General features: G+C 45.6%; 2 protein-coding genes across 3 annotated transcripts in view; one reads left to right on the top strand and one right to left on the bottom strand.

Annotated features, from left to right (window-relative positions):
• The first annotated feature begins 333 nt into the window (after window positions 1-333).
• On the top strand, window positions 334-6,859 carry PCBD1 (pterin-4 alpha-carbinolamine dehydratase 1). Its single transcript, XM_036736985.1, has 4 exons — window positions 334-451; window positions 4,189-4,320; window positions 5,028-5,108; window positions 6,274-6,859. The coding sequence occupies exons 1-4, from the start codon at window positions 449-451 to the stop codon at window positions 6,370-6,372; spliced, it is 315 nt and encodes a 104-aa protein (XP_036592880.1). The 5' UTR covers window positions 334-448; the 3' UTR covers window positions 6,373-6,859.
• A 3,454-nt stretch (window positions 6,860-10,313) lies between these two features.
• The window catches only part of SGPL1 (sphingosine-1-phosphate lyase 1), an 84,051-nt gene continuing 68,039 nt past the window's right edge, over window positions 10,314-26,325 (bottom strand). For both annotated transcript variants that reach the window (XM_036735192.1, XM_036735193.1), the window contains exons 8-15: window positions 26,028-26,116; window positions 24,730-24,835; window positions 23,895-23,993; window positions 16,835-16,984; window positions 15,196-15,434; window positions 14,484-14,630; window positions 13,615-13,735; window positions 10,314-12,813 (exon numbers count right to left, since the gene is read on the bottom strand). In XM_036735192.1, the coding sequence (XP_036591087.1) occupies window positions 12,676-12,813; window positions 13,615-13,735; window positions 14,484-14,630; window positions 15,196-15,434; window positions 16,835-16,984; window positions 23,895-23,993; window positions 24,730-24,835; window positions 26,028-26,116 (1,089 nt within the window). In that variant the 3' untranslated portion in view covers window positions 10,314-12,675. The remainder of the gene's footprint in view (window positions 12,814-13,614; window positions 13,736-14,483; window positions 14,631-15,195; window positions 15,435-16,834; window positions 16,985-23,894; window positions 23,994-24,729; window positions 24,836-26,027; window positions 26,117-26,325) is intronic.

Raw genomic sequence — 26,325 nt, 5'->3', positions numbered from 1 at the left:
GGTAGAGAAGGGGCTTTTCTGGAAGCTTTGATCAGGAAATAAGGGGCTAAGGGGAGGGTCAGAGTGAAGGAAACTCAAATATCATTTTCCTGCTTAGAAACCAGGGCTGGTCCCTCAAGGAGGGGTAGGAGAATGATAGACCCTAGACTTTTCGATTGAAAAGAGGTTTAAAGCTGGAAGCCCTGAAGAGCCTTGCCCCCTTCCCTGGCCAGGCCTTTTCCCCACCCCCAGTGTCCCTCCCCTCCCCTGAGAGCTGGCCCTGGCTGGCTGGGACTGGAGAGGAGCCAGACAGCTGTTGGTGGGGAGTGGATGTAAGCCCTTTGCCACGCCCCCTGCTATCAAAGCAGCCAGGGAGCTTTGGCCTCAAACTGGTTGAGACTACCTCTCTAACTCTCTTCTGTCTCAGCTGTGGTCCTCCAGGGGATTCTCTTGTGCACCCACTCCTGACATGGTAAGCACCCCATGCTAGGGAGGTGGAGGGTGCGAGGGACATTGGGGAAGCCGCTGCCCAAGCCACAAGATTGACTGAGACACCAGATTCGTGTGTGTCCAGGGCAGAGACATTGAGGGCTGCCTCCTCTAGGCAGAACAGCCCAGTCCCTCAGTTAATCAACAGCTTGCTTCCTTCCTGCAGACAGCTCCCTGGAAGGGGAGGGGGAGGGGGAGAAGTTGGACAAACAGGGTTCGTAAAAGGAAGGTCTCTTCTCCTGGAGCCAGGCAGAGAACCACCGTCCATCAGGAGGGGCCAGAGACCCTCAACAGGCCAGCTAGGAGGTAGAGAAAACCGAGGTCCAAGGGGAGTGATGGCAAAGCATGCCAACAAGATGACCTCCAAGACTTTCCCGCTCTGAATCCATGTTCCTTGATCACACTGAATTGCCCTGTGTGACAGACAGATCGATAGGGATTTGTTAAAGGACCATAAGGGGCAGAGATCTGAGCTCTGCTACTTATTACTTGTATGGCCTTAAGTACCCCAACTTCTCTCTGGGTCTCAGTTTCCTCATCTAAAATGAGAGGGATCGGACTAAAATGAGGTCCCTTTCACCTCTAAATCTTCGATCCCAAAGGATACATTTGGGGAGGCGGAGGAAAGCAGCAGACATTGGCCTCCCAAAGGCAGGAGTTTCAGAGGGAGGGAAGGAGGGTCAGTCTTTATAAATCTGGTGAAAATGCGCAACTGTTGGTGCAGGAAGAGGCAGTTGTGAGATATCTTCCTGAAGGGCTTTGCGATGAGCCAGCTTCAGTGGTATGGGATGGTGTTTCCACACTGGGATCGGTCTCACCCTCACCCATACCATCTTCTAGTTCAAAATGGGTGGAGGAGGGGGAGAGACAAGAATGGACTTAGGATGCCAGAGAGAGGTCCACACCTTCACAAGGGGCCAGCCTTGCAAACTGGCATTTGCTTGCTCAGTTTGAGCCGAAAGGTTTAATGGGAACTTTAGAACTGAAATGAACCTTGAAATGGGAGGGGAGAAGGGATGGGGGTAGATGGAGAGAGAGGCTTGTCCCTACTGAGTAAGAGTCTGTGTCTAATTGGGAGAGTGGGGGAGGGGGAAGAAGGATCTGACAGGTGGGAGGGTGGAGGGAGGGTGGTCATTTTTCCTCCAGCCCTTCACAGCCCAGGATGCTGGACAAGGCGTATCACCCTCTGATTCTCTTTGCAAATGTCGTCACTTCTCAATCTTTGTCCTGAAGGTCAGAAAGATATTCATGTTGGGAGGCTACAGAATCTGGGCTTCTGGTGGGAGTGAGACAGAAGAGGTGGAGTGACAGTTTCTGAAGAGAGCCATCCCTGAGCCCTGCCCCTCCCCCCCTCCCCCACTGCTCACTCCCCCCCCTCACCACACCAGACCAGACAGCAGATATTAAGGCTCAGTCTGGTTGCCAAGATACTTGGATGGAGCTTATCAGCCAGTCTGAAAGGGCAGGGGTGATGGTTTCTAGATCTGTGTTTACTCTGAATCTTTCCTCCCACCATGGTGTTCCACTGTCTCAGCAGCTAGCCAATAGGAAAAGGAGGAGGGGAGGGGAGGAGAGGATAATTCAATAAACATTTACTGATCACCAGCTATGTGCAAGGCACTGTGGGGGATAGAGACTAGCAAGACACAATGCCTGTTGTGATGTTTACAGTCTAGTGGAGATGCTACGACTTCTGTCTGTTTGATCCTACAAGGTCCATCTCTAGCCCTGTGTCCCTGAGGAAGCCTTCCTTGATAATTCCAGCTGTCACTGATCCCTCCTCTCCCTGAACAACGCCCCACCCCACCCCCCCACTGTCTATAGGATATATCTAGATGCATTATTTTACCCCGTTTAACACTATTCTTCATTGATCTTCTGTTTCCTGTGTCCAATAACGTCATAAGCTACTTGAGGATTGGGACAGTCTCTTCTATACTTTCTTTGCCACCTGCATGGTGGGAGTACACACAGTGCCTGGAAAGAACACCAGACTTGGAGTCAGAGTGCCTGGCTCTGATACTTACTTAGTCATTCAGTTTCAGTCATGTCAGACTCTTCAGACCCCATTTGGGTTTTTCTTGGCAAAGATACTGGACTGGTTTGCTAATTCCTTCTCCAGCTCATTTTACAGATAAGCAAACAGCACACAGGGTGAAGTGACTTGCCCAGGGTAGGTGTTATTATAAACCCCATTTTACAGTTGAGCAAAACTGAGGCAGAGAGGAAGTGACTTACCTAGGGTCATACAACCTAAGGCTAGATTTGAACTCAAATCTCCCCGACTCCAGGCCCAGGGCTCTATCCCCTGGGCAGCCACTTGGCTGCCTCTAGCTTACCTTGTCCCTTAACCTCTGCCAGCTTCAGTTTCCTCATCTCTAAAATGGACGGCGTGTAAGGGAGAAGTTGATCCTATAAGAACCACCTACTGATTTGTTCCGCCCATCTGATCATTGGGAGTGATCCTGAATCAGTCACTCTTCTCACTTAATTTCTCTGGGCCTCAGTTTCCTCATCTGTAATGAGTGGGGTAAATTAAATGAGCCCCAAGATCCTGATCAGCCTGTGATTCTAGGAAATCTAGGAAATGAGGGAATGAATGAGCATTTGTGCCGTTCCCCTGGCTTCTCAGAAGAAGAACCCTTTCGTTTGGGGGTGGGAGTGAAGGGGGCAGTCCTGATTTCGCTAGAGTTTTTGCTGCTCTCCTGAGAGGGAAACAGAGGCAGGCCCACGAGGTAGAAAGTGACCCCACTAAGGGGACCCAGATGGTGAAGAGACCTCAAGTCCCAACACAAGAGAACCCGGTGGAAGGCGACATGACGGCTGACTCCTAACTATGTGGAGGGCTTCCAGGTAGACCCCAGAAGGCAGAATGGGAAGCAACAGGTGGAAATTGTGGGAAGCCAAATTTCAGCTCAGTGTAAGATAAAAAGAGTAGAACTGTCATTAAGTCTACAGAGTGTGAGATAATGAGCTCCCCGGCACTTCCTGAAATGCCAGGATAGCCTCTCGATGGGAGGCAGTATTGTCGGGGGGGGGGGGGGGGGGGGGGGATTTCTGTGCAGGATTGGGCTCGCAGGCATTAGAAGGCGTGTAAAGACCACAAAGCCAGTCAGCAGAAGGTCCAGGAGAAGCCCCCAGGCCCTCTAGCCCCCAGCCCCACGCCCTGTCCTTTCCAGTTTTGTAAATTCCTTCAGTGAGATAGGATCTGGCTCTGGAATTTAATGGTACTCCCACGTGAGGAAGCCCCCTCCACGCGTGTAGGTCGGCACCTTTTTTGTAGCCTGAGTCGCAGAGAGTTGCAAAGGCCGCAAAGCCGCAAAGCGGTTGAATCTTGCCTCGGGGTCCCACAGACCGTCTGCTCCATTTGGGGATGGGAGCAGGGGTGCTATGCCGCATTCTCCACCTCCCAGCCGCGAGCAGTGCTTCTGATTTTCTGGACCTCATCGCTAAGATGCAGCTGCCTTCTCATCCTGGAGCATCTCTCCTCGGTGCCAGCTCCTTCTGAGGGGCCTCCATTTGGAGGACAGGCCCAGGCTGGTCACACCTCCTTCCCATAACGCCCCCACCCCCCCACTCCTCAGCTCCCGGTTCAGTGCTGTCTTCCCCATTAGAATTTTAGCTCCCCGAGGGCAAGGGATCTTTAATTCAGGCTCTCTACCCGGCCGCACGACACAGACATCTATACATCCGCATTATGGTGCCCGTTTTCTCTCTCAGGCAGGAAAAGCGCATAGACTGAGTGCCGAGGAGAGAGACCAGCTGCTGCCGAACCTGCGCGCCGTGGGCTGGAATGAGCTGGAGGGCCGAGACGCCATCTTCAAGCAGTTTCACTTTAAGGATTTCAACCGGGTATGGGTCCAGGGGCGTGGTGGGAGAAAGCCCTCTCCGGGGACACCAGAATTCATTTTGAGGAGCATTCATTGGAAGCCAAGGAGCCTCCCCGTGCCGGGAATGCTTTCTTTGGGGGAGCTCTACCGGAGGCCTTTGCCAGCCCTCTTTGTTGAGGAAGGCTGACGGGGAAAACAGGGTCGGTGGGCCTTGCCCATACAGGTGACTCAAGGGAGACTGGGTGATCCGGTATCTAATAAGAGCAGCTTAAATTTAGATAGCCTTTTAAAAAGGTTTGTGAAACAACCTTGTGAAGTAGGTTCTATCATTATCACCATTTAACAGATCAGGAAACTGAGGCAGGCAAAGGTTGTGACTCAGCAACAATCACACAGCTAGTAAATGTCTAAGGCCTGATTCCAAGCCCAACACTCTCCACTGCACCACCTGGCTGCCCATCACAGGGGGGAATGGGATGGTGTAGGCTGGGATTTTTCCCCATCACTCTCCTAGAATTCCTGGGGTTCCCACCTCAGGTGAACAGGGTTGGCCATGTTTCCTCTTGAGTAGATAAGAGGAAAGCTAGTATATTAAACCTGAGTTTTACAGCGGGGTTATCCAGTCCATCTCCCTGCCTCTGGGGAGGTAACCCTTATCTGACCAGCTGTCCGTTTATTCCCATGCCACAGTTACCAGGCTAGCTGAGATCTTGTTCCTCTTTCCCCTAGGCCTTTGGGTTCATGACAAGAGTGGCCCTACAGGCTGAAAAACTGGACCACCACCCTGAATGGTTCAATGTGTACAACAAGGTGAGCCATGCTCCCCCCCCCATCCCCCAACCAAAGCCTGGACAACCTTTGACCACCTCAGCCCATGTGGGATTGCACTCTGAATTTAAACACTGTCTTTGTATTGCTTCCTGGGGGTTTTCTTCCTAACTAGATTGAACTCTGTGAAAGCAGAGCTGTATACTCAGTTACCTTTAAAAACTGATTCTAGATGTTCCAGTGGTGGGCACATAGTAAGTCCTCAAGGTTTGTTTGTTTGTCTTTAATCTGGGCCTGATTTCATAGTATAGGATATTCCAGGTGTGGAAATGCCTTCCACTAATGCAGATCAGCAACTTATCTGCTATGTATTATCTCAGAGCTGCCCGGGGCTTAGGGAGGTGGTTGACTGGCCTATGATCAGTCGTATAGCTCATATATATCGTTCTTGTAGTCCCAGTATCCAGCACAGAACCTGGCGCAAAGTGAGTACTTACTACTTATTGACTTGAAGCCAGACCTTGACCCCAAAGCTAGCATCCCAGGTTGCGTTTCCCTCAATACTGGCTGGGTGACAAAATGAGACCCAAAGTCACCCTAGTGAGTAAGCCATAGGAATGGAATTCAGCCCAATCATAGGTCTCCTTCTTCAATGAAGTACATATAGTGCAAATGTCATCAGAGTCATCAGATACTTTTCATTTCTGATCTCCTTTCTCTCCTCCACCCTCTCAAGTTCTTCAACATAACCAGTTCGCACCCATTCCTTGTTTAGATGTTATCTTCCTGTAGACAACTGACAGCCACATTAGGGAAAAGGTCTAGATCTCTGTCTGGCAATTGCCCATGGGGTTGATGCTATGGTGGCACAGAGCAAGTGCCCAACACCTAAGGAGCCCTTGGCTGTGTTCATCATACTGGGAATGGTTCAAACAGTCAACACAGTGTTCATTAAAAATCAGAGAGAAGATACAGCAAAGGATTTGTTAGTTCTTTTTATTTTTTACAGGCTTGAGAAGAGCTGACTAAAGCAAGCCAGTGCAAAAGTAGCTGGCGCTCCTGAGTCCCAGGGGTGGGTTGGTGGGCTACCACCTTTCACAATGAGTTTAGCTGAGGCTCAAGGAATACTGGGCACACATACATCTCCTGGGTTCAGACAGGTTGTACATGCAGTAACTCTGACTTAGTCTCTGGTTTTCTTTTTCAGGTCCACATCACCCTGAGTACCCACGAGTGTGCAGGCCTGTCGGAGAGGGACATTAACCTGGCCAGTTTCATTGAGCAGGTGGCTGTGTCTCTGGCCTAGACCTTCTCACTCTCCCTCCCTCCCCCATCCCTTCCACTTGCTGCTCTAGGAGGGTGAGGGTGTTGGGGACACAGGAAACCCTAGACGATGAATGGATCAGACTCGGGGTTGTAGAGGGCTAGGTGGGGAATGGACATAGAAGCAATATGTGCAGTGAAATGTTCCTTTGTTCTCAGCACTGCCCACTCCCTAGCCTCACCCTGTGCTGTGTGCAGAAATTGTGCCAAGTCCAATATAAGGCAGCTAGATAGATGGGTCCAGGGGCAGCCAAGTTTTCTTCCCTTCTTGTATCCCGTGAGTGCAACAGTGAAGTGATGATTTCCTCCTGCTGGCCTGTTTAACATTTCTCCATAAGCTACAGAAATATAACTGGGAGTCTGCTAACAATGTCCTGTCCACTGTCACTTTGAGATGGGACCCTTAAACCCAGTTGTAATGGCCATATGTTACCTCATACCTCCAATAAAACTACCTGTGATGTACTCGGTCTCGAGCTCTTTCGTCTGCCTTTGTGTAGGTGGAGCCCAAAGAGGGTCAATGCTTAGTTTTAGATGGACCCCTCAGAGGGTCTCTTCCAGGTGGAGGATTCAACGTTCAGCCCATCATTCTCATTAGCAGAAGCAGAAACAGTGAGCTAGGAAAGTCATCAGTCTGGAAGCAGGGTCTTTGAGAAGAGGCTTGATGAATCCCTTCTATCAAGACCAGCCGCTACCAGCTGCTGTTCTCCCTGGGGGATCTTGGGGTCTTTCTCAGGCTCCTTCCCCAGGCATAAAGGCGCCCAATCCTCAGTCCCAATCAGTTCACTCTGACTTGCCCTCTGCCGAGCAGACAGGGAGATGGGGTTCAGCCAGGCTGGCAGGACTAACAGCCCTGGGTTAGAGCTCTCCTCTCCACTAACTGGGTGATCTGAGACAACTCACTTCATGCGGATGAGCTTGACTGCCCATCTGTGAAATGAGGTGGCCACACTGGCTGAGGCTTGAGGTCCCTTTCAGCCCAGACTTTCTGTGCCCAGCACACAGCTCCTCTAAAGAACTGGAGCTCAGGTGGCTCAGTTTACCCAGAGATGATGTAGTGGGAAAGGGCACTAGGGCCAGGGAACAAACAGCAATAAACCTGGGGCAGGGGTGGGATGATTTTTTCCACCTGAGCGGCCAGTTAGGTCTGTTTCTGCTGGCCAGCGCCCTTTCTCTGGAGAACACTTCTATTTCTGGAAAGGTAACTGCTAAAAGACAACGGGACTTAATAATAAAGCTTATTCTACAATTAATCCAAACAAGAGGAATGACAGGCCTGCAGAGGAGACTTGGTGGGGGAAGGGACAGAGGAGGCAGTGAAGGTGAGGTGAGGGCATAGAAACCTATGAATTGCTTACAGAGGCTAGGGCTGGCTGATAAGGAAGCCAAATGGGGTCCCCCAAGGCTCCATCCCTCCTCTTCTCTCCCTCTATCTTATTCCCCTAGGAGATCCCATCAGCTCCCATAGGTTCATCCGCCATGTCTACACTGAGAATTCTCAAATCTATTTATCCAGCCCTAACCTCTCTGCCAACCTCCAGTCTTGTATCAACAACTGCCTTTCAGACATCTCCAAGTGGATGTCCAGTAGACGCCTTAAACTCAACATGCCCAAAACTGAACTTATTGTCTTCTCTTCCAACCAAACCTAACCCCTCCACAAACTTCTCAATATCCTATTACTCTCAAGGTCTCTCAACCCCCCATAACCAATCTGTTGCCATCAATTTTACCCTCATAACATCTCTTCTACCTGCTTCTTCTCCCTCGACACCGCTCCCACTCTAGCACAGGCCCTCCTCACCTCATGCCTGGACTCGTTTAATAGCCTGCTGGTGATCTACCAGCCTTACCACCCTCACTCCCTGGGCATGGGATGTATGAGGCATTCAGGAGGACTGGCCCCTCTGGTATGAAGGCTGCTGAGCCCTTCTTGGGGCTGCTCATCCACACTGGTGTCACCTATCACTCAACTCTCACCTGTGGCTCCAAATTGCTGTAGCATGCTAAATGGCCACACCCTGCAAACTGTCTCAGCAACGGGCTAAACCAGGTTGAAGGTAAGCAAGCGACCGGTCGGTCTCAAAATGTGCGTGAGTTAGGGGGGTGTCTACCCAAGCATGTCAAGACTTGCCCTGGGGGAATGGGTGGATGAGAACAATGTTCCAAGGCCATGAAGGCCGCTGAAGCAGGTCCTGTGGAGGGCTTGGAGCTCTGTCAGACATCAAAGACACCAAGGTCATCCAATGCCTCCCGAGCCATCAACAGTCGTCCTGATGCCGGACTTGGATGACTCTGGAAGAGGGAGTAAGGCTGACAACTGTATAGCTTTGCCTCCAATCCAATTCACTAACAAGTCAGGGATGTCATCGGTCCTCTTTGAAAACAGAGGATGAACAATCACCTGCCTTAAGTCTCTCTCTCCTCAGCTGTCCGAGTCCTCTTCCTAAAGCACAGGTCTGGCCATGTCTTTGTTTCTCTCTCTCTCTCTCTCTCTCTCACACACACACACACACACACACACACACACACACACACACACACACACATACACACTCTCTCTATCATCTCTCTCAATAAGCTTCAGTGCCTTCCTATCCCTTCCCAGCCTGCCCTCTCTCCCCCAGCCCTGACCTCTTCAGTGCTCTTACACCTCACAGAATACAGTGACGATGACTTCCTGGCTGTTCCTTCACAAGACTACTCCTTCTCCCAACAGCACACATGTTCCTGGCTGTCCCCCAGGTTTGGAATTCCCTTTCTTCCAACAAGCCCCGTCTTCTACAGGGAACCTTTCTTGATTCCCCCTTTTAATGCCAGTGCCTTCCCTCTCCCATTTATCCTGTATCTCTTGTTTATACAGAGCTATTAGCATGTTGTCTCCCCCAGGGGACTGTGAGCTTCTTGAGAAGGCACACTGTCTTTTGCCTTTGTCTTCCCAGTTTCTGGTGCATAATAAGCGCTTAATAAATGTTTATGGACTAATTTTACGGTTTTGTTAGATAAGGCCTTACACATCAGCTTGTTACCACCAGGGGAGGATAGTTCCTGTCAGCTTTGGACAATCATGACAAAGAGCAAAGAATTCATCTTTTAACAGAAAGAGAAGCTACCACCACCATATGGCACCATGCCGATCCTTGAATGAGCCCAAGTGTACTGAGCCTCAAAGCTGTGGATCTCCTGGATCCTCTTCCTGTGGGGCGCTATCCCTGAAGCGGCCTTAGCCTCCATTAGCATGGCCAAGGCTATTCTGAAGTCAAGCCAAGGGGAGTCCAGAAAAGCTGAAACCCAACTTAAAAAAAAAAAAGATGCTTTGCTTGAATCAGCTCAGTTCCTGCATGCCCAGTTTTTAGAATACTCTTCATTCCTGATTCCTATCTGGAACATTAGGTGACACCATGCTCAAAGCTCTACCATCACCACCACCTACCACTGCCTGGCAAGGGATGCTGGGACTGAAACCTTCCTGACCTTTTCCTAGACCAAAGTCCCATCATGGAGCCAGCCAGAGAGCCAAATGAAGACCGCTTCATTATGCCACGGGCATTCCAGACTCCGACAATGTAAGTGACAGGGACCTGCCTGGGAACCAGGAGTAGGGTTCTCATCCTCGCTAAAAGAGGCATCTCCAATGTCTCTGCCCTTCTTTCATAGGGCGTGAAAATGAGTGCCAAAACACTGGTCAAAGTGCCTGCAAATAAAGTGCTGCGTGGACCGGCAGGTTCCTACTCATCACTGGCCTTCCACCCCATCAATGGCCAACACCAGGGTTTTTGACCAAGGTCCAGCGTTGGCAGTCAATGACACTACCTCCTGAGAGAAGATCACCCAGCTGCAGTCCCATCTAGAATTGTCACCTCCCATCCTGGAATCTCCTGACACCCGTGTTGGGGTTACAAATGACTCCAATCTTCCACAGTGATGAAGGTTTTAGAAGTTTAATTGTTTTTCAAGGTTACTACCGCAGCTTGGCAGAGAGGTCACAGGGGAGAAGGGAGAGGGAAAGTACCGTCAATTCTCCAATTATGAGGCTGAAAACAGTATTAAGACTGATTTGATAGTACATGTCTCACACAGCGACTTCTCCACCAGTAAGAGAAAGAAGAAACAAGAGTAAACCAAGGACAGAGCCACTTGACTTGCCCTGGGCCGCTGACCAGCTCACACACACCATCACAGTACAGTTTGTACAAGTTGGAAGAGAGAGGCGAAGAGACTTGAAAAAAGAATGAAATCTGGAATTGAGGCTGCATCAGGACTGACAAGTAGCAGGGCTCAGCTCCTTGCAAAAGAGTAGAGGGAAGAAGAGCCTCCACAGCTCCAGAATGCAATGAAGGGTGAGGACTGCGTCTCCATCCTGGCAGCCGACGGCAGAGCAGAGAGGCCTGCTGGCTGGCTCCAGGGCTCTGGATCCCCTAGAACACTTGAGACCCAAGCGCAGTTCCTGCGATTTCTAGACTACTGGCACCATCACAAAGCGGCGCCTTACACAGAGTAATTAAATGGGTCAGATGGATGGTTGATGAAGAAAATGAAGCATGTGATTTTCAGCTCCAAGGGACTTCTCCCCTTCCTCCAAATCCCTTGGGGCAAAATGTACAGGAAACAGGGCAAAACAAATAACAGGAGTCAGACATACTGCACTATCACATAATTAATAACAGCTGGCAATTCCATTATTCTGGTACTTTAAATAAGCAAGACAAAAAATGTAACTCTCCTTCCCCATTGGCCTGTGGAAGTACAAATTCACAGCATTGGGAGGTCACAGGATCTGCCAAGCTTGTGCCAGTGGACAAGTTGGACATTCCCAGGATCCCTGAAGGGAATGGCCCACAGGAAAACATCATATTGCTTTGTCATAAAAATCCCCATGCCCAGGGTTGGCATTAAAAGAAGTCAGTAGATACGTTGTGCCAACACCTGGGGTCTGGAGTGGCTGTTTGCTATGGCAGAGAAAGGCACGCTACTAAGAAATCAGAAGGCGGGACAGCTCTGGCAGAGCAGGGCACTAGAGAGGGTGAGAGCGAGGAGTGGACGTAGGTTCTGTGCGCTCACCCCACGCCACCTGAGATACCAGTCTACCAAGGAACTGCAGGGGCCAGCACAGACTGCAATCCCCACAAAGCCCCTTTTTTCTAATAAAGAGGTTGCCCTGAGCCTGCTCCCTTTTAGCTAGGGATGACAGAGAAAGCCTGAGGCCCAGATGCTATAAGTACCATGGGGACTTGAGCAAGGTTTGGGGCATTAACTGGGCCTGTAATGGGGATCCTACATCCTCCTCAAAAACAGCCAGAAGAAGTCAAGGCAGATTGGTGAATGCCCTTTCAAATGTGCCTTCAAGTAGCCAGGATCACAATTCATTTACCAGTTTTATGCTACAGGATGGCCTGAAGGAAAAAGAAAAGGGAGGGATAGAGAACAAATTTCAGTGCTTCCCCCAACCCCCAGCCTGGGTCCCCATCCCACTCCAATACAGTGGAGTCTAGCTTCTGACTGCAGCAAGATCTTGGGGGTGGGGGGAGGGGGTAATAGACCATCTCCAATTAAGGGAACAAACTCCAGGGACAGAGACGCCAGAGTACCTTGTTGAGCATTTTCTTCACCCAACCTATGGAGGACTCCGAACCTATCAGAGGAAAAGGACCATGAGTAGCAGTCCCAGAACCAAAAGGGGATTTCTGATGAAGAAGTGGATAAGTTCAGTCCAGTATTCCCTTTGGGTGGATGACAGGACTGAGCTGAGCCACTTTCTGTGGGAAGAAATGGACCAATCCAACCTCATCCCACCAGAGCAATGGTTCAGGCCAGCCGGCCTCCTGATAAATAAAAGGCAATCAGCCATGATCATCACAAGTGGGTCCAGTTGCCTATTCCTGGTGCTTGTTGGAAACAGAAGCCCAAATCAGTTCGGAGGAAGGAGGGGGAGGGTTCTCACTTAAGACAGACATAGAAAACCTCCACTGAGGACACAAAGGGAGGCTGCCATGCCCTGCCCCAGAGCCATACCCTCACTTCCCTAAGGAACCAGGAGAGGTCAGAAGAGCCACACCATGATTAGGGGGGAAACAGCTAATACAATGTCTGGGAAGGGATGAAAACAGGGACAAGAGCATTACATGAGGAAATCATTCAGTTATCTCCAAATTAAAAGCCCCTCAAATCCACATGTCTTCAAGTTGCTGTGGAAGTGGAATGTGAACAAGCGCCTCAGTTCAGAGTGGCTTGCTTCCTCCACAGGTCAGCCCAGGACCATGGTTGGAAGGCATCCCCAGGCACAGGATCAGTGAGATTTGGGAGGACCATTCTTTTGACTGCCCTGATACGTGTCTGTGGAAAAAAGACTTTCCAAAAAGGCCTCTGTCAATTCTGATATCATCTTCCTGTCAGGGACTGTCTGGGACATCCCATAAACGGCACCCTGCAAATCCAAACAAGATTTGACATTACTGTTGCTACAAAGGAAAGGAAAAAGCTGCAGTCAGCAGTTCTGAATTCAATCCCAGCTCCCCATTGCCCTCTTCCCACCAGCCCTGGGAGTGTTCCACTCTTACTTCAAGCCCTCCCACCCAAGGTTACAATCCCCTAGACCAAAACAGAAAGAACATTTCAGCTGTTCCCTCCCCTGCTTCAAACAAACATTTTTTTTTACTTTCTTTTTAAATTAATTTACTTATTTTTAGTTTTCAACATTCACTTCCACAAGATTTTGAGTCCTAAATTTTCTCCCCCTCCCTCCCCTATCTGATATAGGCTCTACATATACATTCATATTAAACATGTTTTCACATTAGTCATGTTGTGAAGAATTAGAACCAATGAGAAGAACCATGAGAAAGAAGAAACAACAAAAAAAGAGAGAGCAAGTAGTTTGCTTCAATCTGTATTCAGACTCCCTAGTTCTTTCTCTGGATGGGGACAGCATTTTCCAGTGAGTCCTTTGGAGGGAGTTGTCTTAGATCCTTGCATTGCTGAGAAGAGCTAAGCCTACCAAAGTTAGTCATCGCATATTGTTGCTCTTACTGTGTGCGATGTTCTCCTGTCAAACAAATATTTAAAAGACCTGGGTCCATATTCTAGCTCAGAACTTACTGCCCATGTGAGTGGGACCAAAGTCATTTTTTTTTTTAGCTAAGTTTCCTCTTTCATGAAGGAAGCTGTTCTAGATAATATTTAAGGATTCTCTCAGCTCCAAAACCCACTGCCCGACTAACTTCCCTACCATGCCTGTTGTCCTGGCTTTAGGATTCTTCATGATCTGTGTGACAGATTCCCGGACATCCTTCAGAAACATCATGGAAACCTTGGGACGAGTGTGAACCAGGGTGATGCAGATGTGGATGCTGAGGGGGAAAAAATAACAGAAGAGAATCATAAATCCACCTGTCTCTTCCTGGCATTTTTTCCTGAAGTCAAGTTCATGGGGTCAGCCAAGTTACTCCAGTCACTGGTCTCCTAAGCATTAGTGCACATGCCAGCACTGTGACTCCCAGGCAGGGTCAAGAAGCATCTAGGATAAGAAGGAAAGACTGTCACCCCCAAAATGCTCTGTTCCCTTTAATCTAGATTAGTGTGGGATCTGTACATCTAGAACCGCCAGGAGCCAATCACATTTATCTGTGAAGCACCTGAGAGACATCACAAAGAGGCAGGAATAAGTCAAGAACTTTCAAGCATGGCTACACATTTGTGCCCACAACTCGCTTTAAAAGAGCCCAAGCTTCTGGAAGCTGTGGAGATCCAGACCTTGGAAGGTGGTCTGGCCATGAGCATGCGACCTGGAAACTCAATCGCAAACTTGAACTCGGACAACTATGAGCTGTCCCATGAGTAAATTATAATCTCCCAAAATCTCAGTTCCTTATCTGTAAAAAGAAGGGAATGGACTCTATGATCTCCCAGGACTCTTGGGCCTTGGAGACTGAGTTGACCTTTACATTCTCCCCTCCAGCCAATACATACACTAGGAACCCTAGAAATACCCCAGGTTTTGGCTCTCTTGGCCCACAGCCAAACTCCCATGATTTCCCTGGCCACAGATGCTCCACGTTGGGTCACCTTGGAGAGGACCCCTAACCAGCAGTGACTTACCTTGATGGGAATTGCAAAATATTCAAGTTCCAACCCTTGGCAGTCATGAGATTAGAGAGTCGAAAAATGTCAAAGTCGTGAGAGCCTAAGGCAATGACTGACAACAGGGGGTTCCCAAAAACAAAGATGCCTTTGATTTTTTCTAGCCTTTAAAAAAAGAAAAAAAAGATATTTGGTCACAGGCTGTCCTTTTATTATCATCCACTTTAAACAATATCCTGCATGTTGACAGCACTCAATAAAAACTTAAGGCTTCTAAGGTCTGAGCCCTATGACCTACATGGAACGAAAGCCTTCAAGGATACATGCAATAGGAGAGCCGCTCATCAAACCAAAGATACTCTGTGCCTTCTCCTCTGCTCTTCTATCAGGTTTAAGCCGAAGCTATGAATAGATATTTATGCTGAACCTTGAAAATTCAAAAGCCTCGGTCTGTATCAGACCCCCAGGATAATGAGATAAAAGCTAACGCCTCAGCCCAATAAGGATAGTGTTCTGAGGGGCCACCACCCACAAGGGCTGGATGTAGGAGTTACTGCCATTATCTGTGGTATCCAGGTCAGCAGCCCAGCATCAGCAAGCTGATGGCTCCATCCTACATGAAGAGGCCTGGGGTTAAAGGCCAGCCCTTCCTGGTTAGAGGCCTTGGTTCTTGAGGCATGGAAGGAGAAGAACAGAAAGCTGGACAACCAGGCATCCAGGACAGACATACTCTGACTTGAGGAAGCGGGCGGTTCTGATGATGCTTTTGGTGGCCTCAATATAGCCATTTTCCCCCATGTGCATCAAGGTGGCCCAGCAGGCTGCGATGATGCCGCCAGGCCTCGATCCTGCCATGCTGGGAGAAGCGTAGATCCCACCCTGCCAGTCAGGGGCTACGAAGAACTGGTAACGCCTGTATTCATTGCTTTTGTACAGCAGCACAGATGAGCCTTTGGGAGCGTACCCATACTAGGGGGAGAGAAAGCAGAAAGGTAACAGCATGAATAGGTAGAGAACAAAGACAACAACTCCACGAGGCCCCACTTCCCTGCTGAGTCAATGCCGAAGCAGTGTACATCTCCCATCCACTCTGGTTGGCACCACTTCTTCACTGGACTAACCCATTTCCATTTAGCATCCCCAATCAAATGTCCTCTTTAATAATGACTCCAGGCATTTCATGTTGGCATAACTGCAACTCACATTCAAGCAGAATGGAGTCGGACTACAAAGGTAATTTTTGTTTTGTTTTTTTTTTTAAATGTCACCAACAGGTAGTCAAAATAATAGGCAATAAGGTCGAAATGGAAAGAGCAAAGGACTTGGAGTCAGAAACCTAAGCCTCTTACAGGTGTGTGTGTGACATGAAAGGTCGGACTAAACTCTTTCTAAGGTGCATCCTAACTCTAAAAATCGCAATAAATTCCCATGAGGAAGCAGGAAAGTGTGGAGTCCAAATGCTGGGAGCAAAAGCTTACAACTTGTTCCACATACACCATCCCTTCCTGCCATGAAGCTGATTTTTTGTTCATATTTCATCTGTGAAGGAATGGTCTTGATCTCAATCTCTGGAGAAAGGTAAACCACGGAGCAAAAAATCCAATCATCACTTATGTTCGGCTGAGAACCCATACGACTTCCTTACAGCAAATTTGCTTCCCTAGTCTGATCCATCCTCTGAGCAGACCCCGGCTGGGTGGTGCGGAATGTCTATAGAAGCCTTCTAAGTGGTGAGAAGGCAGCAGGCTGGGATCAAAAATTCACTGGTGAGCATTCGCACATCAAAAAACACAACTTAGCTATTTAACCGACATTCTGAAAATGCAACCAAAGCTACTCAGATACCAGCAAGGCAAATAGTGCCCCACTTAACCTTGTTTGCCCAAGGGTCCCCAAGTGGTTATCATGAAATCTGTTCAGTCTATTTCGAGGTATATTCCAAATGGGGGGAGGGGGTAATGGCTTCCAAGTTCCGGCTACACCTACTTCTTTATACACTCCTACCCCCATAATCTCAAGATTTCAAGGAAATAAGAAATGACTTTTTCCTACAAAAAGCATGGAGATGATAGAACTCTCAGATTACAGATAGTTGATCAAGATTCCTACAGTCACAAAGAGATAAACAAAGATCAGCAGAGTAATGAATTCTAATCAGCTCCTTCCAGCCATTTCATCTAACCATTCAAGGGACTCCTCCTGTCTGACTCTATTGTCTTGATGGGAAGCTATGAATCAAGAGTCAGATTCCCAGAACAGTAGACTGGCCAGAAGTACAGTATGGCACATTCACTTCCGGTCACAGCAAATGCCAACTAAGAGTCGGGCGGCTATCTTAGCTGTCATTTCCTCTCTCCATCTTGTCTTACCTTATGCGTATCTGCGGAAATGCTAGTCACGCCTTTTACCCGGAAATCAAAGGGTTGATCCAGCGGGTACCCTGCTTGCTGCATGAAGGCAATGAGGAAGCCCCCCAAACAGGCATCTATGTGGAAAGGAATTTTATACTTGACAGCCAGCTACACGAAGAGAACACAGAACAGAAGAAATCATTAAGGATACTACGACAAACCCAATGATAGAGCACAGCAGGAAAGGAGGACTCAACACAAAGTGATTCTGTATTTGTCTTATGCAAAAAGAAACAAAAACTGGAGATGCCCCAAGTTCTCTCCAGGGTTTCACACAAAGGCATGTTATTTTAGAAAGCAAAATCTTCCTTCTTATTATACCTCATTCATACTTTAACTCTATTCAACCGCAAAATAATATCTTCAGGAGCTAGCTTCTTTTTACTATTTTTTAAAATTCAATCTTATTTCATCTTCAGTTTCAAATTTTCTCCCTCTCACACTCCTCCCCCACCCATTGAGAAAGCAAGAAAAACAAAACCCCTTACAAATGTGTATAGCAAAGAAAACAAATCTTCACATTAGCCACATCCAAAATATAAATATGTATATAAGTACACGTGTGTACACGCATGTATCTGTTCTCTGAGCCCATGAGCTCTCCATCTCGGGGTGGAGAACATGTTTCATCATGAGTCATCTGGAATTGTGGCTGCCATTTTATTGATCCAAGATACTAAGTCTTCAATTGTCTTTTCAGTACTGTTGTTACTGTATAAATTGTGCTCCTGATTCTACTCACTTCACTTTGTATCAGTTCATACAAGTTTTCCCAAGTTTCTTTGAAGCTGCCCTTCATCATTTCTTACAGCACAACAGTATTTCCTCACCTTCATATACAAACTTGTTCAAGCATTCCCCAATTAACGGGCATCCCCTTGGCTTCCAATCCTTTGCCAATACAGAAAAAACTGCTATAAATAGAACCTACTAGTAATATTGATGGATCAGGGGATCTTCTCACGGACGAATAACTTTTTTGGCACAGTTCCAAATAGCTTTCCAGAATGGCTGGCCAGTTCACAGATCCACTGACCCTTATGTACATTACCGTATCTATTTCCCCACAGCTTCTCCAGGATTTGTCATTTTCCTTTGTTGTCAACTTTGCCAATCTAATAGGTATGAGGTAGAACCTCAGTTGTTTTAATTTGCATTTCTCTAATAATTAGTGATTTAGAGCATTTTTCATATGCCTCTTTATACCGTATCTTTCTTCCTCTGAAAAGTGCCTATTCATATCCTTTGACTATCAGTTAGGGAATGGTTCTATTTCTTATAAATTTGATTCAGTTCCCTATATATTTGAAAAATGACACCTTTATCAGAGAAATTTCCAAAAATATTCCCCATTTTTCTTCTTCTCTTCTAATTTTAGGTACATTGGTTTTATTTGTGCAAAAACTTCTAAATTTTATGTAATCAAAGCTGTCCACTGCGAACGCCTCTGCCTCATTTGGTCGTGGATTCTTCCCCTATCCAGAGATCTGACAGGTAACTTCTTCCGCGCTCCTCTATTTTATAACGTCAGCCTTCATGTGTAAATCATGTACCCATTTAGAACTTGGCTCGGCGTACAGCGCACGATGCTGGCCTACGCCTATTCTGCCCAATTGCTTCTAGTTTTCCCAACAGCTTTTGTCAGATCGTGAATTCCTGCCCAACAGCGGGGATCTCTGTGTCTTTTGAACACTAGACTGCTGTAAAATCACAGTAACCACGGCCAACGTTTATGTGGCATCTACGAGGCGCCAGGCGCCGCGCGAAGCACTTTCAAACGATCCTGGGACATAGATGCCGTTACTACCCCCATTTCAGATGAGGAAACTGAGGCAAACAGAGGTTAAGTGACTCGCCCAGGATCCCACAGCCGGCAAGTGTCTGAGGCCACATTTGAACTCAGGTCTTCCTGACTCCAGGCCCAGTATTCTGTGCGCTACATATAGCACCACCTAGCTACCACAGAGGTATTGCTGGGTACCTAATCTGCTCAACTGACCAACCTCTCTATTCCTTACTCATTACCAAACTGTTCTGATGATTAAAGATTATGTAATAAAGTCTAAGATCTGGTTCTACGAGGTCCCTTCCTCTCTTGACCTTTTGTTCCTCCAGATGAATTTTGTTGTTATTTTTCTAGCTCTACAAAGTAATCTTTTGGTAGTTTGATTGGTATGGCACTGAATAAGTAAATCAGTTTAGGTAGCATTCTATTGGCTTCGCCTGCCCATGAATAATTACTATTTCAACCAATCATTTTGAGCTGTCTTTATTGTGTTGATACAGTTCTTCTGTATTTCTTGATAGGTAGAATCCAAGAAGTTAATGTTTTCTGTCCTTATTTTAAATGGAATTTCTCTATCTCTTCCCCTTGGATTTTGTTGGTAAAATACAGAAATGCTGATGATTTGTGTGGGCTTATTTTATATCATCAAACTTTGCTGAAGCTATTAATTTTTTCAATTAGTTTTTAAGCTCTCTAGGCTTCTCCAAGTAAAATATGTCATCTGCAAAAAGTAATAACTGTTTCTTCTTTGTCAATGCTCATTCCTTCGATTTCTCATTCCTATCTTATTGCTACAGCCAGCATTTCTCACATTATATGGAATTTCATAATAATGATAATGAACAGCCTTATCCAATAGGCCTCCAATTTATCCCCATTACAGATAATGCTGGCTCTTGGTTCTGCATACAGAGTACTTTTCATTTTAAGGAAAGCTCTATTTTATTCCTATGCTTTCTAGGGTTTTGTGGGAGTTTTTCAATTTTTTTAAAGCAGTAATGAGTGCTTTATCTTATCAAAAGCTTTTTTTGCATCTTTTGATATGATCATGTGATTTGTGATATTTTGCTATTAATATGGTCACTTAGGCTTATAGTTTTCCTAATATTGAACCAGCTCTACATTCCTGGCATAAATCCAGCTTAATCACAGTATATAGTTCTTTATAATACACTGCAATAGTATCCTAATATTTTATTTAAAATTTTTGCACTAATATTCATTAGGGATATTGGTCTACATAGTTTTCTTTCTCTGTTTTGATTTTCTCTGGTTTAGGTATCAAGATCATATTTGTATCACAGAAGGAATTTGACATGACTCCTTTTCATATTTTTTCAAGCAGTTTATATAATACTGGAATTAATTATGCTTTAAATGTTTTGCAGGATTCACTTATAAATCCAATTGGTCCTGCAAGTTTTTTCTTTCGGATTTCATGTATAGCATATTCAGTTTCTTTTTCTAAAATAGTGTTACTCCGAGAGGGGAAGAGAAGGAGAGGGAGAAAATTTGGAACTCAAAAGCTTGTGGAAATGAATGTTGTAAACTAAAAATAAATTAAGCAATTAAAAAAAATTAAATAGTATTACCGAAGTACTCCATCTCCTTTTTTGTTAATCTGGGCAGTTAACATTTTTGTAAATATTCATCCATTTCCTTTAGATTGTCAGTTTCATCGGCATGTAGGTGGGCAAAATAGTTTACTAACTCTGGTTGTGAATTTACCTTTTTCATCTTTTTCACTTTTGATACTGGTAATAGGTTTTTTCTCTTTTTTAAATCAAATTAGCTAATGACTTATTACACACACACACACACAATGCCCCCTCCAACAAAAGAAATACAGCTCCTAGTTTTTTTTGACTAAATCAGTGGGGTGTTTTTGCTTTCAATTTTGCTAATCTGTCCTTTGGTTTTCAGGATTTCTGTTCAAGTGGTTGTTTTTAATCTGCTGGTTTTCTAATTTTTCTAGTTGCATACCCAAATTAATTGGTCTATTCTTTCTCTCTTTTGCTGACAAAAACTGTTCAGAGAAATAAATTTTCTCCTATGAGCTTTGGTTGCATCCCAAATATTTTGTTGTGGTTGCCATTATTTTTAATGAAATCATTAAATGTTTCTATGATTTGTTCTCTGACTGCTATTTCATTCCAATTAATTTTTAATCTTTCCTTTATTGAATGTAATTTTAATACATTATGGTTAGTAAAAGAAACATTTAATATTTCTGCATCTGTTAGATTTTTATGCCTTAATCCATAGTCATTTTTGTGAAGGTGTCATGCATAACTAATAAATAAGTCTCCTCTGTTCAACTGTCATTCAACATCTTCCAAAGGTCTATTATAACTAACTTTTCTAAAATTGTATTCAGGTCCTTCATTTTTGTTATTTTTTGGTTAGATTTATTTAGGTCTGAGAGAAGTAAATTGTCTCTTTCTCCATGTAACTTTTCCTTTAAGAATTTAGATACTATATCTTTTGGTGTATTATGTTTAATATTGATATTCATTCATGTTGTCTCTGGATCTCTTTTAATTAGGTCTATTTTTGCTGTTGCTTTATCGGAGATCATGTTTACCCCCCTTTTTCTTTTAATTTCTGCTGAAGCATAAGATTCTGCTCCAAGCCCTTATTTTCACTCTTTGTGTATCTTTTCTTGTTCGAGTATGTTTCTTGTAAACCACACATTGTGGGTCTGGGTTTCTAATCTACTCTGCTCTCCTTTTCTGTTTTATGGATGAGTTCACTACGTTCACAGTTAGGATCAATAATTATGCTTTTCCCTCCATCCTCTTCTCTTTTCTGTCTCCTTGTTTCTCACCTGCTCTCCCATAATCTACCTTCTCTCTTGGTGCCCCTCTTCCCCTTACTCCCTCTTGCTCCCATTTCCCTGTTGGATAAAACGCATTTCTGTATCCAACAATGTGTTTATGTGTATTCTTCTGTCTTTTAACCAGTTCAAGTGTTCCCCACTCCTTCTCAACTCCTCCTTCCTTGCTGTACAGACCTCTGCTTGCACACATTATTTTTGTGATCTGATTTTCCCCATTCTTCCTCTCCCTACCCCGCTTATCCCAATGTCTTCTTCTTCCACATGCTTTCCATTCTTCTTTTAATACAAATAAACCTTAACAGAATCACTCCCAGGCACTATAACTCTCTCTGTGATGATGATAGAGTTCTCAGGGGCCATATGTATCTTACCCCCATATGAGAATAATAAACAGTTCAACCTTGCTTAGTTCCTTATGATTGTTCATTCATGCTTATCATTTTATGCTTCTCTTGAGATTTATATGTTAAATTTCCTATTCTACTGTGGTCTTTTTATTGAGAATACTTGAAAAGCCTCGATTTCATTAATAATCCATTTTTTCTGCCTATAGAATTATATTTAGTTTTTTAAGTTAAAGAATTAATGGTTGTAAGGCTAGTTCTTTTGCCTTCTGAAATATTATATTCTAATCTCTCCATTCCTTCATAATGGCAGCTGCTAAATCTTGTGTGATCCTAACTATGGCTCTTCATTACTTGAATATTTTCTGTCTACTTACAGTATTTTTCTTTCCTTGTCCTGAGAGCTCTGGATTTGGGGTTTAACATTCCTGGAAGTTTTAATTTGGGGTTTAAGTGACTGGTATATCCTTTCGATTTCTCCTTTGCCCTCTGTTTCAGATAGTCTGATAATTCGTAAATTAGGATCTGTTTTCCAGGTCACTTGTTTTTGCTATGAAAAACCTAACATTTTCTATTTTTTTTTTCATTTAACTTTAATATCTCTGGATGTATGATGTAGTCATTAGCTTCTATTTGGTAAAATCTCATTTTTAAGGATTTACTTTCTTGGGTATGGTTTTGTGCCTCTTTTTTCCAAGCTGTTACTACCCTTTTTATACTTTTCTTCCATAGCTCTCATTTCTTTTCCCATTTTTGCCTCCATCACTCTCATTTGGTTTTTAAAATTATTTTTAGTTCTTTTTTTAAAAACTCCTGCTTTAACTCTTCCAGGAATTCTGGCTGGATTTATGTCCAATTTGCATTTTTCTTTGAGGTTTTAATTGTTTTGGAGTCATTTTTCTGGGTTTGTGTCTTTAGATTTCCTGTCACCATAATAGCTCTTCCTGGTGTAATCCTTTTTCTGTTTCCTTCTTATTCCAGCCTGCTTTTCTACTTTGGGCTTTATTTCAGGGCTGGTCTCTGTGCGCTTCTGGGGGAAATGTCTGACCTGAGCTTCTGCCCTCTTCTTCTGTTTTCACTGCTCAGACTGAGGGCCTGCAAGCTTTCAAGGCCCCCAAAGTGATGGGAGGCAGAGTAAAATCTGCTCACTGCTCTCCTGCTCTATGCTCCTCTAGTGCCTAACCCAGGGTTGGATCTGTCAGCGTGTTCCTAGTCAGGAGTTTCCATAAACTGCTGCTAGAATCAGCCTTTAGTCCACTGGCGGCTCTGCAGGTCCTGAGAGACTGAACTGCAGGCCCCTCTTTGGTCTGAATGAGATTATTTTCTGCCCAGGGGCCCTGTCTCTTTAAATCCCTGGACACCAGAATACTCCTCTCACCACACATTCCTGGCCAGACCTTGTCCCCAGAGTCAGCAGACTTCTCTATCTTCCTATGATACCCTGGGCTAGAAAAATGACTCCCTATGACTTTTTCGTGGCTTTCCAGATCAGAATTTGGTTTGGTGTGCTTTCCTTATCTTTGTGGGAAGGTTTGGGGAGGGAGCTAGGCTCTCTCTCTTCCTGATACTCCACCCACCAATAACCAATTTCTGATATACAAGCTGTTTAATTAATTAAATAAACATAATATATGTGTGTCACTGAAACATTATGTCAGAGGAAAAGAGCAGCTCTGGTTCGGACTGGAAACAAAGGTCATGCTGCCTTAGAGAGCAGGGACAAGGGGATGTTTCATGAACTGGTTTCAGGTTTTAATACGATGACAGAATCCTACACCCACCCACCTTTCCCAAAATGCTGCTGATGTCCCCTTCCCACCACCCACTTGAAGCATATGTCTAGGGACTTCCTTAGAATACAAGCAGAAAATGTAAAGCCTTGAAATCACCCAGCTAACTCCTCAGAGGCCATCTCTCTCTGGTCTTGGTATGGCTGAATCCCAAATAGTGACTGCTTTTATCCGTCATGTCCAACCAAACAAAACTGACTTTAGTCCCAGTGAAGTCCCCCTCCATATCACTCATGACAGCCCACTGCTCCCCCAGTACCTTGGCCACTTCAGGGATAGGATCTATCACCCCATGGGGGTACTGAGGCGCTGAACAGACAAGCATTGCAGTGTTTCCAGAAATGGCTCTTCTCATGGCCTGGAGATTAAAGAGAAGGAAGGAGGATGATAAGGGTCCAGAGCCACCACATGGCTGTCCCAGCTTCCCTGCTCTTACTACAGCTCCCCCGCCTGGGGAGAGAGCGCTTGTGAATCCTGGCAGAGCACAAGCAGGACAGGACGACTGAGGGCCAGGAAGCATCCTGCCAGTGAAGGGAAGAAAGGCAAACCCTTCCCATGCCGCCTTCAGAAGCCCACAGGAAGTGGGGGCTCACTGGAAGTCACCTGAGAAAGAAGAAGACCCACAGCTCTGTACTCCTCACTAAGAATTTATTCTGTGAAGAGACTATAATCTGAGCACATGTGGTGGCCAGAGTTTTCAATATTCTAGCTATTATCACCAAAAAATAATATTATTAAATAGAGAGGGAGAAGGACTGGACCTAAGAGAGAGGTTAGGTGGCTTGCCTTGCCCATGGTCACACTGCTAGTACGTCTGTGAGGTTGGATTTGAACTCAGGTCTTCCTGCCTCCAGGCCCAGGGTTCTATCCAATGAGCTGCCTTCTTCTGAAGCTTATGGTCTTAGAGAGTTGCCTAGAACACTGGGAGGGTGAACTCACTTGCCCAGAGTCTCAAAGCATGTATCAGAGGCAAGACTCGAACCCAGGTCCCCCATAACCCACCACTTCTCATTTGAATGTGACGATGGATAAAACGAACCACATGGATCCTACAAGGCAAGAGGGTAGAGAAGAGCTCTGAAAAGGAAACTCACCTTGACATTCACCTCCATGTTTTTGTTCAGTGGGACACTTTTCAGCTTCATCCCAAAGTAATGGGCCGCCTTCTCGAAGGCGGCGTGGACGCTAACGGGGGCCACTCTAGGAGACAGAAGCATACATTCAAGGTCAAATCCCTCATTTACAGAGGAAGCAACTGAGGCCCAGGAAGGGTCGATGATTTGCCCAGAGTCACACGACTAATACATGTCTGAGGCAGGATTAAAAATCCAGGTTTTCTTGACTCCAAGTCCAGAACTCTACCCATCACATCAAAGGAGAAAGGAAGAAAAAGGAGGTCAATGCAAGGCAAAAGAAAGAGTGAACTGACAAACAGAACTAACAACCAACTTGAACATTTAGAAATCAACCTATTTTTTAATCCCCTTCCTCATTATTCTGGAAATACCACCCTGGTGACACTGTTAAAAGCATCAGAAAGTAAACCCATCACGGGTGATCCATGAGCACAAGTCTAATAAAGAAGTAAAATGAGAAATTAAAGTCTCCTTTTTGTTTTAAGAAAAAATTCTCTCAACCAAATGGGATCAAAGTTTCAAACAGTATTAATAGAGGAAACTGGCCAAGCTCAGGTCTTCTTTTTCAGACTTACCTGAATTAACTCTCAGCACAACCTACCTTAGAAACAACAATGAGTTTCCCTCAATACAAGCCACCAAACTGTGACTCTTAAGCATCCAAAGGCTATAAGGTGCACATGTACCCAGTGAAGGGAAGGGATAATACCAGCTGACCCTCAAGCACCACTGGGGAGGGGGGGTCATGTGTAGCATTAGCTCTTGGTCACTGGTCCAGTTTCAGATACCAGCAGGTGGGGAAAAACAAATGCTAAAAAAAGTCAGTCCACTGGGTGGCAGCACGTCAAGGCTCCAAGAAAAGGACAGAGACAAGGATGAATTGTTCCCGGGTAAACTAGGGGCTCGTGGCTGGGATGGTCTGTCTTAAGGCAAAACAAGAAGGAAAAAAGGCTTTCCTCAATCGAATGAAAGCTTATAATGCAACCGGAAGAAGTCAAATACATCCTAAAAAACACATGTTGGTCATTTCACTGGTGAGACCCAGGGCCTGTCAGAGCCTGGGACACAAGATGGCAGGGAGCTCTTAAATTCCAAAGAGTATTAAACCTTGTCAGGTTGAGTCCCTGCTTAGAACAAAGGCTTGAGGACAAGAAGGATCCCAGGTACCAGAAGAGATCATCAGGCTTACTTTAGGGTTCTTGCTACCTGGAACTCTAGCAGGGAAAATATATCAAGGCTGGGAAGCAAATACATACATTTCTGGATATTTGATGCCCTTTTCATAAGCTAGGTCTCGATAGGCTTTGCAGACCATCAGGATGCTCTCTGTCCCCCCTGAAGTCACCTAAAAGGAAGAGGAGACATTAGCCAGGGAGGCAGCTGCAAGGAGCCTCCAGAATGCAGGATGTTCTGAGCCACCGAACCATTGGGTTTTGGCTCATCAGCCAAAGCTAATCTTCCTTCAAGAGGCAAAGGCCACTGAGATACTGATTCTTGCCTTTGTTTTTCAATAGTTTATACCTGCCTGAAGAAGTTTCTCTTTCTTCCTACATG

This window comes from Trichosurus vulpecula, chromosome 8, assembly GCF_011100635.1.
Source record: "Trichosurus vulpecula isolate mTriVul1 chromosome 8, mTriVul1.pri, whole genome shotgun sequence".
Classification (NCBI taxonomy): Eukaryota; Metazoa; Chordata; class Mammalia; order Diprotodontia; family Phalangeridae; genus Trichosurus; species Trichosurus vulpecula.
Note: the sequence above shows the minus strand (reverse complement) of the source record. Positions and strands in the feature narration are given on the sequence as shown.

Coding starts and splice junctions, on each gene's coding strand:
- PCBD1 (XM_036736985.1), top strand. Junction 4,321..5,027: donor ACTTTAAGGATTTCAACCGG/GTATGGGTCCAG, acceptor TCTTTCCCCTAG/GCCTTTGGGTTCATGACAAG. Junction 5,109..6,273: donor GGTTCAATGTGTACAACAAG/GTGAGCCATGCT, acceptor TTTCTTTTTCAG/GTCCACATCACCCTGAGTAC.